Source organism: Pteronotus mesoamericanus, unplaced genomic scaffold, assembly GCF_021234165.1.
Source record: "Pteronotus mesoamericanus isolate MK-2021 breed Mesoamerican mustached bat unplaced genomic scaffold, CSHL_Meso_final scaffold_36, whole genome shotgun sequence".
In the NCBI taxonomy this organism is placed as follows: Eukaryota; Metazoa; Chordata; class Mammalia; order Chiroptera; family Mormoopidae; genus Pteronotus; species Pteronotus mesoamericanus.
In genome coordinates this window covers 6,930,024-6,944,083 of record NW_026555313.1, presented here as the reverse complement: position 1 = coordinate 6,944,083, position 14,060 = coordinate 6,930,024, and the positions used below count along the sequence as shown (strand labels likewise).

The window sequence follows — 14,060 nt, the reverse complement described above, 5'->3', positions numbered from 1 at the left end:
ATTTACTTGATAAACAAGTGAAACATTAAGCTAAATTTAAACAGCACCAGAAAAACGAAAAGAGCGACTTTCAACTAGCATTTTCTGACAAATAATACTCTTAAAAAGTAGCAAAAAAAATTATTAAATAGATTATAGTATCAAAATAAACTTTAGACGTGCATACAGGATACAATTTTATTTGACAATGTTCATGTAATAGATGGTCCTCATTTATAAAACCTTTTTTCAAGCAATAAAAAAAAGTCATTTAATAATTTTTCAAGTATTTTGATATTAGAACAGCTTTCTTAAATGCTCAAAGTGAGAGGGTAGATTTAACTACAATTAACAGCTTCATTTTGATGAAGAATCTCTTAAGATATGATACAAATGTCATCCAGGTAGGAAGATCAAACCCCATGTTACCAGAAAACCCTTTTTCAGCTCAGTCTTTGACTCCCCACCTCCTCTACCCCACATTGATTGAGCTGAAAATGCTCATTCCATAAGCGTAACTTGAGTACCATCTCCTCACCTGAGCTTTCATAGTAGTCTACTCACTGGTACCACTTTTACAATGGAATTTTATTTCTTATTTATTTAATTCTAAAGCAAGTCCATGGAAGAGACCCTACATAGAACTGTTATTCATTTATATCCAGAAAACAAGTATATCTTTTAAAAATAGTTCTAGATACAGTATTTGAGTTTAAGAATAACCTCAAGCTTGTAAAATTAACTTTACAATACACAAGGCTAATACTCTAGCATCTTTTTAGCACAAACTGCATTGCATTAATTATGCAGGGACTGAAAGCATTGATCAGGGTGACTACTGCCCAACAGACTCTGAAATAAATGAGGATTCTTAGGGATGTCATCTGCCAATAAATACATCAAGAGATACACACATAAAACTGAACAAAAAGGACAAAAATCTATGTTTACTGAGCTTATAATCAGTTAGCGTCAACAGGTTCTCCAATGAGACACAGCTAGCATACTATTAATTTTGTCCCAACTCCACAGAGTGGGACCTGGTGAATCCTTAAAATAATGTCTGCTACATAAAACCACGATGTGGGTTTTTATGAAATCAAGAGCCCACTAAGCACATGGAGTGAATTCAAAGAAAATAACTAAAAAAAAGCAGGGAAAAAGAAACTGTATGTTCACATCAATGCTAAGTGACCTAACACATACCATCCAGAACCAAGTAGTTCTTTCTTGAGAAAAATCACCCTGTGTTTGTGGGAATAGAAGCAGTCGGGACACTGATAGATAAGCTGTGCATGTTCTTATCTGTTGTGTGATGGGCACTAAATGAAAACTTAACAATAGACAGGTACACAAAGGACATGCTTTGTCTTCAAATACAGAAGACAATGATAATAATTTTATATCGTTGTCTGGAAACAGTGATTATTTTGTCACCCGTAAGAAGAGATTTGTACCAGTCCTAACAAGAAAGTCTGCACACCCTCCAGCTGGGAGGGGATAAAAGTGATCCTATTACATCATCTGGAGTCCATCCAAACTACACAATTTCTGAAACATAACCTATATCAGTCTGAACATGTGTAGAGGAAAAACAGAAACATCTGTATTTTGGCCAACTCTTCCCCAGAGGTTTTGTTGTTTTGTTTTGTTTTTTTTAAATCTTTAAAAAAAAGAAGTCACCCAGGTGAGCTTGGTAAATTTTAACTGTGACCCTATCACTAGTAAGTTTCAGACAGGGTCTCAGAAATCTCCATCTATTTATTTAGCTCATGTTTAACCTTAGCACTTGGCTATTTTAACACACTTCCTTACTCTACATAACAACAAAGAGTCCTAACACATCTCAGTCACCACATCTGGGTGAATCTACTTTAACCTACAGCCAGTTTTCATGAAATTCTAACTACTTACATCTCCATGGTAAGTTTATAGGCAAAGAAAATACTCTCTATGTAAACTGTAATTGAAAAAAAATTTAATTAAAAAAGTAAAAAATAAAAATATAAAATTGTTCTGCGAAAAGATGAAAATTCTTTATATTAATATAATTCTATGACATTGACAACGGCCTACTAGTGACACACAGGCCACTCTTCTGAGCTACTGTTAAAAGGAAATAACCTATACTAAAATAAAAGCAAGTTACATACCGCTGGGGGTTTACCTACATTAAGAGTACCGATAATTATTTTAACCAATTTATTTAGACATGCATAAATATTTCCCTTAGCCTGCCACCAACTATGTTGATGAAAACTGGACAGAAGGGAGGAATGTAGGAAGAAAGATACATGCTAACTTCATAAAATTGTTTTAAAGCTGTACTTTTAAAATCTGTACATACTAGACAAAGTACTTGAAAATGACATACAGATATAATTATCTCCATTATCATATAGAGGGCCCGGCAGAAGAAACGCCTGCTTGAGTATGGCTGAAAGGGTAGTTAACATGGATGTTATAATTTATAGTGTGAATTTGAACATTTCACCTAAAATAGCATATGGTGTGCTTGAGTGTGATACTGTTATGTTACAGAATTACATGCTTATGATTTTGTAATAAAAGAGTTTGTGATTAAAAAGGGTGTTATTTGTGCCAGACCCTGTATTAATAAGAATTAAGTTTCCGGTCTCTTTCTTCTGCATGCTGTTTCAAAATCCAAACTCTCTGAACAAACTCTGCATTGCACAACCACCCTTGTGTCAAGGTATACAGTTCCCCTTTAAGAAAACCTAATACACAAAGATGTAAACTACCAAAACTGACACTAAATGGGACAAATGTAACTGAATTAACCATTTGCCTGGTAAAAGCATTTACTTAAGTATTCATTTAAAAATGAGGCTGTAGTATTTAAGTCAAATCATATGAAATTGTCGTTACTACTTAAAAACTGCAACTTTACAGAGTCAACCTAATAACCACAGATTGGATTTACAAAAATTTATCTTACATACAATTTTTTAAAAACCATTGCAAACTGCCCCTCTCCCTGGCTCAAGGAGAGGGGAAATTTTATGCTCCAGAGAAATGGAGCCACAGGCTCTGGATTCAGACACCTGGCACAGCCAAGAGCAGAGGTGAAGCCCCACACTGGTCAGCCCTGAAACACCAGCAGTCAGTCTTTACGCCCATCATTACCAATGCTCTCTGTAGACAGGACTGCAGATTTTTACCCGGTGAAACTGGTCACTACGGAGAACCTAACTAAAATAAGGACATTTAGGGCCCCTACAACTTCAGGGCTTGATTGGTCCCCCTTATGTCACTCTTTAGTGAAGCCCAGTAGAGACAGTGAAAGTAGCAGAACATTTAAAAAGACATGCCAACTATACAAGGAGGGACCCCCCCAAAAACGGAATTCATTTATTAAAAATTGTGTATTTATTCTTACATCTTTAAACTTAGTCACCTTCACAGTACCCTCCATTTAATGCAATACACCTATCAAAAGTTTTTCCCACTGCTCAAAACAGTTTTTGAACTTGTCGATTTTGATGCCTGTTAGTACGTGTGCCGTTATTTGTTTCACCACCTCCACATCAGCAGAACGTTTCCCTTTGAGGACTTTTTTTCATCCAGGGAACAAAAAAAATGTCACTAAGGGAAAGAGCAGGTGAATAGGGAGGGTGAGGCAGAGGTCATGCTCTTTTTGGTCAAACAGTGCTAAACACTCAGTGCAGCATGGGCAGATGCACTCATAAACCACCCATCATGAAATGGACAAATATGTTGAAAGTCTTCACCAAAAAAAAAACAAAAAAACAAAAACAAAAAATCGCTGAGGCCGAACGCAGCTTCTCACAACAGTGCCAGCTGGTACACCGACACAGATGGGTTCCTAGAACACTCACCTCATGGGAGAAACCTGTACTACAAGGGACCTGCCCTCCAGAAGATAATTCCAGTTATTTGGGGGTCTCCCCTCATATTGAAAGAGAGATATTTTATTACTACATTTATGAAATAACTGCATGTCATTAAAAGGAACAATGAGCTCAGAAAAGGGTCCCTGGAAATTATGAATAATAAACAGTTTTGGGGGGAAAAAATCAACCAAGAAGTTAAAAGCTAAAGTTGAAGGAATCGCCCAGAAAAGCATAACAAAAGGCTTAGCAAAGGAAAATAGGGGTTAAAGATAAGAAAACTAAAGAATTATTCTGACTAGCCATTCCAGAAAAAGAGAACAGATAAAACAGACTGGAGGAAATTATACAAGAACTAATTAAAAAAAAATCTTCCCCAGGACTGCAGGGCAGTTAGGGCAACTACACCACAAAATATTAAGGGGCACTATTCACACTGAAGATAGTTTCCAAGCCATGCAGTCTTTACAATGAATTTAAAAAAGGTACATATCAAGGCACGTCATGAAATTTAAGACCACTCCCCAAAAATAAAGGAAAAAAATACTAAAATTTCCAAGGAAGCAATTTGGGTTTAACTGATCAATAAGAAAGCTAGAAGCTAGAATACAATGACACATTGACTTTAAAACTCCAAAGAAAAATAACTAAACCTTGAATTCTGTAATCAAACTGCCCATCAAAAGTTAACAGATAAAGATATTTTTAAACAAAAGATCTGAATGCTGTTACCTACCATGTACCTTTTTTCTCAGCAAATTCCTGTGGGATAAGCCAACTCTAAGAGTGAGCAAATCAATAAAAAGAAAAGTGATAAACAGGGTAACCAACCAACAAAAGTGATGGGGGAACCTGCCAGGATAAGAGCGAAGGAAAGTTCCAGTATGAACAATGTGAATATCAGTTACTTTTACAATAAAACATACACCTAATTTAAAAAGCCATAAAATCTGATACATGGGGGAGGTAGAAGAGGGAGGACAATTTCATTAATATAAAAGAAAAGAATCCCACATTCATACTTGTACATTAAAAAAATGCACATTTTACCCTCATCTCCTAGGGTTTAGTTCCTTCCCAAAAGCCAATTCCATATTATAGTCACTTCCAAATATGTGAGAAGTTAAATTCCAAACAACTTTGTAGTTCACATTTAATTTTGTGAAAGCTCATGGTAGCACTCTGAAGAAAGTTGTCTTTACTCTAAACCCCAAATCAGTCTATAGTTAAGTTTTCATGAATGTATCAAAAAACACATCTCTCTAAACATACTTACTGGTGAAATAAAGACCTTATTTTAAAAACAAACAAACAAACAAGCAAACAAAAAACCCCCTCCTCACTTTAGGTTAAGTAAGCAACTACAAGAGGAAAGAAGGGAGAAGCTTTTAACAAAAAGAACCTTCACCACCCCCAAATCAAGACCCATCTGAAGATTTGATAAGTCCAGTGAAGAGATAAGAGAACCACACAGTAATAGCACTGGCCACAAATAAAGCGTTTTAAATACTTGGTGGAAGCAAACAGCAGTAATTCAATAGATACCTCCATGTGCATTATTTTGTTAATTTGCAACATTATTCAGAGAAACAACATCATATCATTTGGTGTATTAAAGATTATGCTTCTTCTCATGCTGAGAACCAAATGAAAAACTACTGACCACTTTTTCTTGGCTAAAATTATAAAAGGAAGAAGGAAAAAAAAGAACTTTGTGACTCCTAACAAACTTCTGTTTGTTTTTAGAAGGGGTCAAGCCCTATCCAAATAAAAGTGCTTCCAGTGTGGCAGTACTTGTTCCTAAGAAACTCAGTGCTACAGTCTTTGAGCAACCAGAACCAAGAAGTAATTCTTCATAAAAACAGCAATGCCCCTTTCATGGCTTGAAGTCCTGATTAATCCTAGAATCAGAAGCCCTTTCTGTGAGAATTGCGTTACTTAGTAACTATAGTTATAGAGAACCATACAAGCCTTCAAGAACTGCCTTTATAAACTGCTACTCAACTATTATTAAACTTTCAAGCCATAATTAATGTCTAAATTATACTATTACTGAAGGTAGCAAATTAAGTTTGAATAATCTTAAATCTTAACAACTGATTTTTCAAATGACTTCACTTTGATTTGCCCTAAGCCTAAACTTCACCATACATTTTGACAGCCTAAAGATTACATTTAAACTTTACCTCTTATCCAAAGCCTTAAAATAAGAGATAATTCAGAGTTATTGGCATAATATAAGCAGCATTACTATTTTAGGATGCTAATTGGCATTATTTTTCTAACTATAAAGTAAAACCTATTTTTCCACATTCTAGGGAGGGCTGATCTCAGGGATTCAAAAACATTTTAAATGTTTCAATTATTCAAAAACCAGCTAGGTTTTTTCCCTTAATAGTTAATTTTAACTTTTTGGAGAAGAATATTTTTTAATGTTATTTTTTTAAAGAAAATTAACTTGCCATCTTATAGCCCACTGAGAATTTGCTGCATTTAAATATCTAGTTTGTTAACTAAACATCTTTCTTAGTTCACACTAAAAATACTCATTATTTTTCCAGGAAATAAATTAATCTCTATGTTCTATTTACTCTGTCACATCCACTATCTTCCAACTGTTTTTCTTCTGCCACTGTATTCAACAGTTCCTCCCGAGTTTTTCTGCCTAAATCATTGTGGCACTGTGAGCCATTCTTCCCAGGGATGCCCACCCACTGAGCAGAAGCAAGCACTTTTTCTTAAAGCTGAGGGTATACTTTAATCTTCTTTCCCCACTCAACCTCAATAGCAAGACAAACAGGCAGAGACTGGCCCTCCCCTCATGTAGGGAAATACTTTGTGATTACAAGTTGAACTGTTGTTTGTTTTTTTGGGGGGCAACTTAATCAATATTAAATGGCAATATTACAAGCTTTTCACTTTTAAAAGGAAATCGTATCAAGTTACACTAGATCCATAGCGAAACAAACAAACAAAAAAGTATAGCTTTATTTCTTATGAAACTGTTTCTTTTAAAAATATCTAATCTGTATTATGGTAACAATACACATTGCCAAGTGTGTACAGTCTTCTGGGAAGGGGACAAGTGTTTGGGTGAAGCATATATCAAATTACAACAAGAAACAGTTTAATTCATCTCCTTTAATTGATATATTTCTAACGTAGTTTTAATCACAGCAGTGGAGCATTAACTTCTGAAATAAGATGTAACAAAAAAGAAATCAAACCATTTATAGTGATCAATTATATCTGCTACAAGGCAAGATATAATAAATAAAAGCTCAACATACAACTTTAAAGAAATTAGTTTTAAACAGTGAATTCAGTAGAACTAATGTTACACATAATATACAGACTAAAGTTATTGTACATACTTCACAATCATACCAGAGCTTAAATACGTGTCATTGATACGTTCATTTAATGTAAAACTGGCTAATTGATATTATGTGCAATATTGGAAATCTCTGAAAAAAGAAACCCTTTTAAACTGTGGATCAAGATGCTCAATACAACCTTTACACAGATTACAGCCACAAGAAACCATGAATCTTCAAGATTTAAAAACACTGTGGCCCGTTACTCAGAAAGTGATAATAGAAATGAAACAAAATGATCCTTTAAAAATTAGAACATTATTAACACAATGCAAATCTACAAACTTTTAAAACCACTGGATTGCATTTCTTAAATCAAAGTATCAAGTCTTATATCGAACATTATATACAAGAAGTTCTTTGTACATGGAAATAGTTACAAGGTATCAGATTCAATAAAGTAAATCTGAGAAAAACACTCCTTGTAACCAGAGATATTATAGAATACTAATTCAGGAAGTTATCCAGCAGCTTATAAAGAAATAGGAAGTTGTTGACCAACTACTTGAAGAACTATTTCCTGTAGGAAAACTATAAGACAGCTGAAGAAGGCAATAATTTTCAGAGTAATAAAGAGAAAGGATTCTTTAAAAAAGCTCAACATACAACTTTAAAGAAATTAGTTTTAAACAGTGAATTCAGTAGAACAAATGTTACACATAATATACAGACTAAACTTTTTTTTTTACATACTTCACAATCATACCAGAGCTTAAATATGTGTCATTTATAAATATAGCTAGAACCACCATAATTCTACTTTATCACCTGCCAAACTAAGGTACATCTTCTCCAGAAGACCTCACTGACCTAGGATAGATTTTAAAAATACCACGATTGCCTGTCTATAATCCTTCAGTAATTGTGCTGCCTTGAAACTAGAGGGTAGGCCAACTGTTTTCAAAAAGCCATTCATCTGTTGTCACAAGACAATTGGTTGTTTCCAAAGTCAACATTTATAAGTTTTCAATCAAATTTCATTATCTTCCACGTCTGGACTTTTTATGATTCTATTTCTTCATGACGAGTATAAATCTCAATAAATTATGCACTTGTAACTTAAACGTTAGTTCCAAGAAGTATCTACACAGATGTTTAGTAAGATACAATTTTTCACATGCAACTAGTTTAAATCTTCATTCTCCATCTAGTGGCAACAGAATCCTCTTCAGGTACAAGGGGAAGATATATAAGGATTGACTGCAAAGAGAGCCTGACTTTAAAATATCAAAACTAGAATAAAAAATGAACTTTGACAGAAGCAATTTGGCTCCAAAAGCTTTATTCATCATCTTTCACTCAGAGTCAGGACAGATATTAATCATTTACCTGTGCAGTACACAAAAATAAGTGGTTTATGACAACTCACAGAGCCCATATCATCATGGAAGTAGCTAACAACTGGATATAAACTAATCTTTTTATAATGTTTTCCAAATTGTATACTGTTCATAAAGCAGATACCCTTTATAAGAATAATATCCATCTTCCATATCCAATTTTTAGGAGCCCTCTCTATACTTCCTGACAGGTACCAACAAATCCATAATTTTTCCTGCTTCATAGACCAAAGTCTATCACTCAGGGAAAATCTGTTTTTGAAAGTTATAAGAAAATTAATTATTCCACTGAGTCAAAAATCCTGTTTCTTAACATACAATAAGCCTAATTTTACTTCCACATGAGTCCCTCAAAAATATTTCCCCACTTTTTAAGTCTATTTACCAGCTGTTAGCATACATACAGAATTATTTTTCTTATGAGAGTTTTTAAGATTTACGCTCTTAGTAACTTTCAAATAATGAAATTCAAAACCCTTGAAGAGCAATCATCTTTATCTCCTTTTTCCCTTTTTTTTTTTTTTCCTTTTCTAGGTAAGCTTCTGTCCACTCCTGCAACCATTACTCTTATAGCATAATTTTCCTATCATTCTTGCCTGGTTTATCCCTGACATAGATCCCCACTCAAGTGTGTGTGTATATACACTCTTCATTAATCCATCTGAATCAATATCTTTAAGAGGAGCACTTCTCAAAGGAAGAACCACTGAAGGCTTTAAAAAATAAATTATATAACATTTATTTCAGCTCAAAACAAAAAGATCACTCAAAATGAAAGTGTAAGCAGGTATCACCAATAAGCAATTACTGCAAGATACAAAAGAGTAAGGAGAGCATAAATGTTGCTCTTTAAACGTGTACTTTCAGCTACAGAATCAATCAAAGAACCAAGGCAAGCAGGCTATTAAGCTGTTTAAAAATCTCCCCAGGTCAGCATGTGACCCAGCAGGGAGAGGTTCAAAAAAGGTACAGCCTTCTCAGCCTTCTCAGCCACCTCCCCCACCCCCCCACCCCCCCAGTAGCAACCTGGTTTGTTTCCACTCCTTTTCCCTTAAAGACACATCCTCACAGCTAGCAGCTCTTTCAATCATTTACTTTGGAAGTCGGCTTGAGAAGAAATGATCTTGCTCATGCAGATGAGTTTGCCAGACTTGTATGTACTTTCCAGTCTCAGGCCCTTTATTGTTCTGGCTGAAACCTGACCCTTTGAAATGGATACCAGGATGCCAGAAAATGAATTAAAAGAAGAAAAAAGTTGGAGGAAAGGGGGCAAAAACTGTAGAAACATTTCAAGATCAGACTTTTTCCTCTGCTTACCTCCTAAAAAAGCCTGTCACAAAACTTATCTTACATTACAAAGTAACAACCTACCCTAAAAACCAATTAATATAAAACATTAAGACTCACACAATAAAATAATATCATTAATTGTTATTATCTGATCTAATAAATACATGTTACATTTGCCTTAGGAGTATACTGTCAAGACAAATCTCAACAACATAGATTGTTTTTCACTTTATTATCTCACTCTGATTAAATACTACCCAGTAAGCTACTCTTGTTAAAACAACAATTTCGATCTACAGTAATTAGTTTTAGAAAACATCTTGTATACACTTAAGTCAGATAAAAATATTAAGGTCTTATCTATAATTTCAAAGCAGAAGGGAATAAAATTCTATTTTAATCTTTTCAGCATTAATGAAATTTTACCATTTTGTTAAAGACAAAAAGTCTGATATAAATGACCCAATGGCCTCTTTTTGTTTTCCCAGAGCAAATGAATTCTATTTTGAAGGCCTGCTAGTCTGATGGAAGTTTGATATAGTATCTCTTACTGGCAAACCTGAAATTTGTTTCTCAATGCATTTTGTGGGGTGGAGGGGGCGGGAACCTCATAAATCACATCAAACTGCAGCTAAAGGGTTTGTCATTTCACAATCTAAAATACTGTAAAATTAGACACCCAAAGAAGTCCTACTTATTTTTCAGTTCTTCTCTAATAAAATGTTTACTTAAAAAGATATGACTATGTTTCATATTTCCTAAGACTATGTCAGCCCTATAATTCTCATAATTTGAAATTTTTTCATGGTATTCTTTCAGTTTTGACCTAGGCTAATTAATAGATCTTGTACAAACTCAAAATGAGAATACCCAAATTTCCACAAAAGATTATTAAAAGGCTCTGAAACAAGAAACAAGAATCAATCAAGCTTTCAGAATTTATCCAAGTTAAAGAAAGTATTTACATCATACCAAACAAGAAAATTATGAAGATATAACTGAACTTGAAATATTAAGATATAGAAATAAATGACATTTTAATTCTTGATACCATTTAACTGTGTTTTCCAAAATACATTTTCCTTAGAAAACTATCTTCCACTGTTATTTTCACTTACTTTAAGAAGTATCTCTGACCAGAAGATGTCTTCGCCATCTCCCAGCCTGCTGGCAGAGGTACATCATCAGGTATTTCAAAAGAAGACTGTCGAAGGTGTTGAGCAGTGGGTGTAGCTGCTGGGCCAGAGACTACTCCAGTGGGGGTCAGTGTCCCAGGAGACACGGCTCCCAGCTGCAGGGAAGCTGGAGAGGAATGAGCTCGAACATGCTGTGGAGTCAGGGCTCCTGCAGTGCCTGCATCAGTACTGGCCTATAGAAATATTAAAATGAAAATTTCTTTAAAATTGTATTTTTATAATTTCTTACTTATTGATTTGAGTGAGAGAGGAACATCAAAACGTTGTTCCACTTATTTATGCAGTCATTGACTGATTCTTGTTTGTGCCCTGTCTGGGGATGGAACTCGCAACCTTGGTGTATCAGGAGGATACTCCAACCAACTGAGCTACCCTTTCAGATAGTCCCTTTAAACTTCCTAGATAGACTCTGATTGCAACTAAATGGCTAAGTACCAAAGGCAAATTTCAACATTTAATATCTGACAGAGAGAAATACAGGTTTACAGAAGTGTATTTTGAAATGGTTTACGTAACTTTAAAAACACTTGTAATTTTATCAATGAGCAGTCCATGTTAGTGAATTTTCTACCCACTACGCATTTGATGTGCTTTCTACATATTTTAGAGGCAAATAGTACAAAATGAACAAAATATCCATAAAATAATAAATATTAAATTTAAAACCTAATTTCTATAAGGCCAAAGCAGTATGGGGGCTTTTCCTAGTTCTAAAATGTTCCAGGGCTCTGTCCAGGTAGCTCGGTTGGTTAGTAGCAGTCTCCAACCTTTTTGGCACCAGAGACTGATTTCGTGGAAGACAATTTTTCCACAGATGGTGGGGGGTGAGGGGATGACTGTGAGGCCCAGTTCCTAACAGCCGTGGACGGGACCCAGGAAGGTCCATGACCCAGGGATTGGGGATCCCTGGGTTAGAGTATACTCCCAATAAGCCAAAGTTGCCATTTCAATCTCTGTCAGGGCGAATACAAGAGTCAACCAATAAGTGCATAAATAAGTGGAACAACAAATCAATGTTTCCCTCAATCAATCAATTAAAAAAATGTTTCAGGTATAAACACAACCCAAAGAATATAATAACTATGCAATATGTTTAAAACTAGATTCTAAGTAGCCTTTTTTCCTAAGCCAAGCCCTAAACCCAACTGTCTTTTTTTCTCATCATAGACAAATGCCATCAATAAAACAATCACAAATTATACAACTTTTAATGAATGCAAAAGATTTAGAACTAGCAAAACCACCTAATAATGCATGAAATGAAGACCCAGCCATGTATTTGAACCTAGATGATAAAGATGTCAACCGTTCAATTACGATATAACTTAAAAACTTACACATTTACATATTTACCACTGTGTAACAGCAGAAAATATTCTGCACTCACTCCAGGGTCTAGATTCCAGTCAAAACCAGCTAGTGTAAGTATCTTAATCTCTGTGAGTCTCAGTTTTCTCATTTTTAAATAGCTTTTTTCATGATGAAAAAAAGTGGAGATATATATATGAATGAATTTATATACTATACTTTGTGGATAATAGTGTTTACAACCCATATTCACACTATTCATATTCGGTTACTTAAATTCAATTAATAGAATTAATGGTTGATGATCAAAAAGTTAGAATTTCCTAGATTCATATATGCAAGGAAGGGAAACTGGAAGCAATCAGAAGAGGCATTTATGCCTTAAAGTCATGTACATTTCTGAGTTTCCAATCAGGATATATTTGAATTAGGAAATCATTAGCAGAAATAAAAGTCAAACTTACAGATGCACAACAGTTAGTTAAGAAATTTACTATAAACAAAACTAAGACAACAGCATAAATCCATAAACTACTGGATATAAATTATCGTGCAATTATTTACTAGAAGAGTAAGTATACTTTTCAGTTCCAATTCTCTTTGGCTTATAGGTGCCACAAAATGGGGGATTCAATCTCTTATGTGTACTATACTTTGAAAACATATTAGCTAGCAGCAGAGCCATGTAGTCTGTAGGGTGCAATGCCAACACACATTTACCCATAACGAGTCCAGAAACCCACTCGCAGGGTTAAGAGAAAAAGGCACAAAGCCTGCTCCTCACAAATTGAAGTGTTTAGGAAAGCAGCTAAATTGTTTTTACTTCCTCCTTCTTAACCTAGGTTTTTGTCAACAGGTTAAGTGAGTTTTTCTGAGTTCCAAAATCCCTTGGTCTAAGGCAGGGGAACATACGACAGGCTTGCAAATAGGTGGGGGAATGGGAATGGGGGCGATAACTCTCCTTTTCACTCAAGTTACAGCCCAAGTGGACTAACCACATTGCAGTATTTGGAAAACCAATTAACTTTTGGGCAAAGTTCCTAAGCCGAAGTTTAGCCTGAAGCAAGTTCTTTTTAAAAAAAGAGGTTAAGAAAGAAAAAAGCTAAACAAATCAACTGGGACCTGTCGAAATGTTAACACTTTTATAATAGTTTCACTTCATGTTGCATCAAACTGACAAAATAATCGAACGCTGTGTATGTGTAACAGCCACGTTCATACTCTCAATAAGAATTAAAAAGTAATGGCGAGCCTCGAATTAGTCATCGCTTCCCAAACAGTAACTTTTAATCACAGTTGATCTAGGCAGGACTGGGCCTATGAGTCAACCTGCAATGTATTATCAAAGGCTTGTGTTAAAACTAAGGCACAGTAAAGCGCAACTCAGGTCCTGCGCAACGTGCAGATGTGGCTAATTTAAAAGCATTTCAGCAGACTGTAAATAATAGTCTACAATTGGGAAGCCTACACGTGAACCTACTAAGTTTGATAAGCGCGAGCCTGCCCGAGTTCCAAGGCACAAGGGAAGCAAAGGGGTGAAAGTACTAACTCTATAAACAACTTCCAGGAAAGTCTGGATCCAGTATTCAGAAAGCTCCGGGGCCGCGAGGAAAATAAATGCTTTCGGGAGGGGGAGGGGGAGAAAGAGCAAGAAACTGAAGGGACTGGTTCTACCCCCACCCCTAATCAACACTGGAA

General features: G+C 35.1%; 1 protein-coding gene across 8 annotated transcripts in view; it reads right to left on the bottom strand.

Moving 5' to 3' along the window:
- The window catches only part of YAP1 (Yes1 associated transcriptional regulator), a 109,339-nt gene that overhangs the window by 93,900 nt on the left and 1,379 nt on the right, over nt 1–14,060 (bottom strand). For all 8 annotated transcript variants that reach the window (XM_054592436.1, XM_054592440.1, XM_054592438.1 and 5 more), the window contains exon 2: nt 10,977–11,227. In XM_054592436.1, the coding sequence (XP_054448411.1) occupies nt 10,977–11,227 (251 nt within the window). The remainder of the gene's footprint in view (nt 1–10,976; nt 11,228–14,060) is intronic.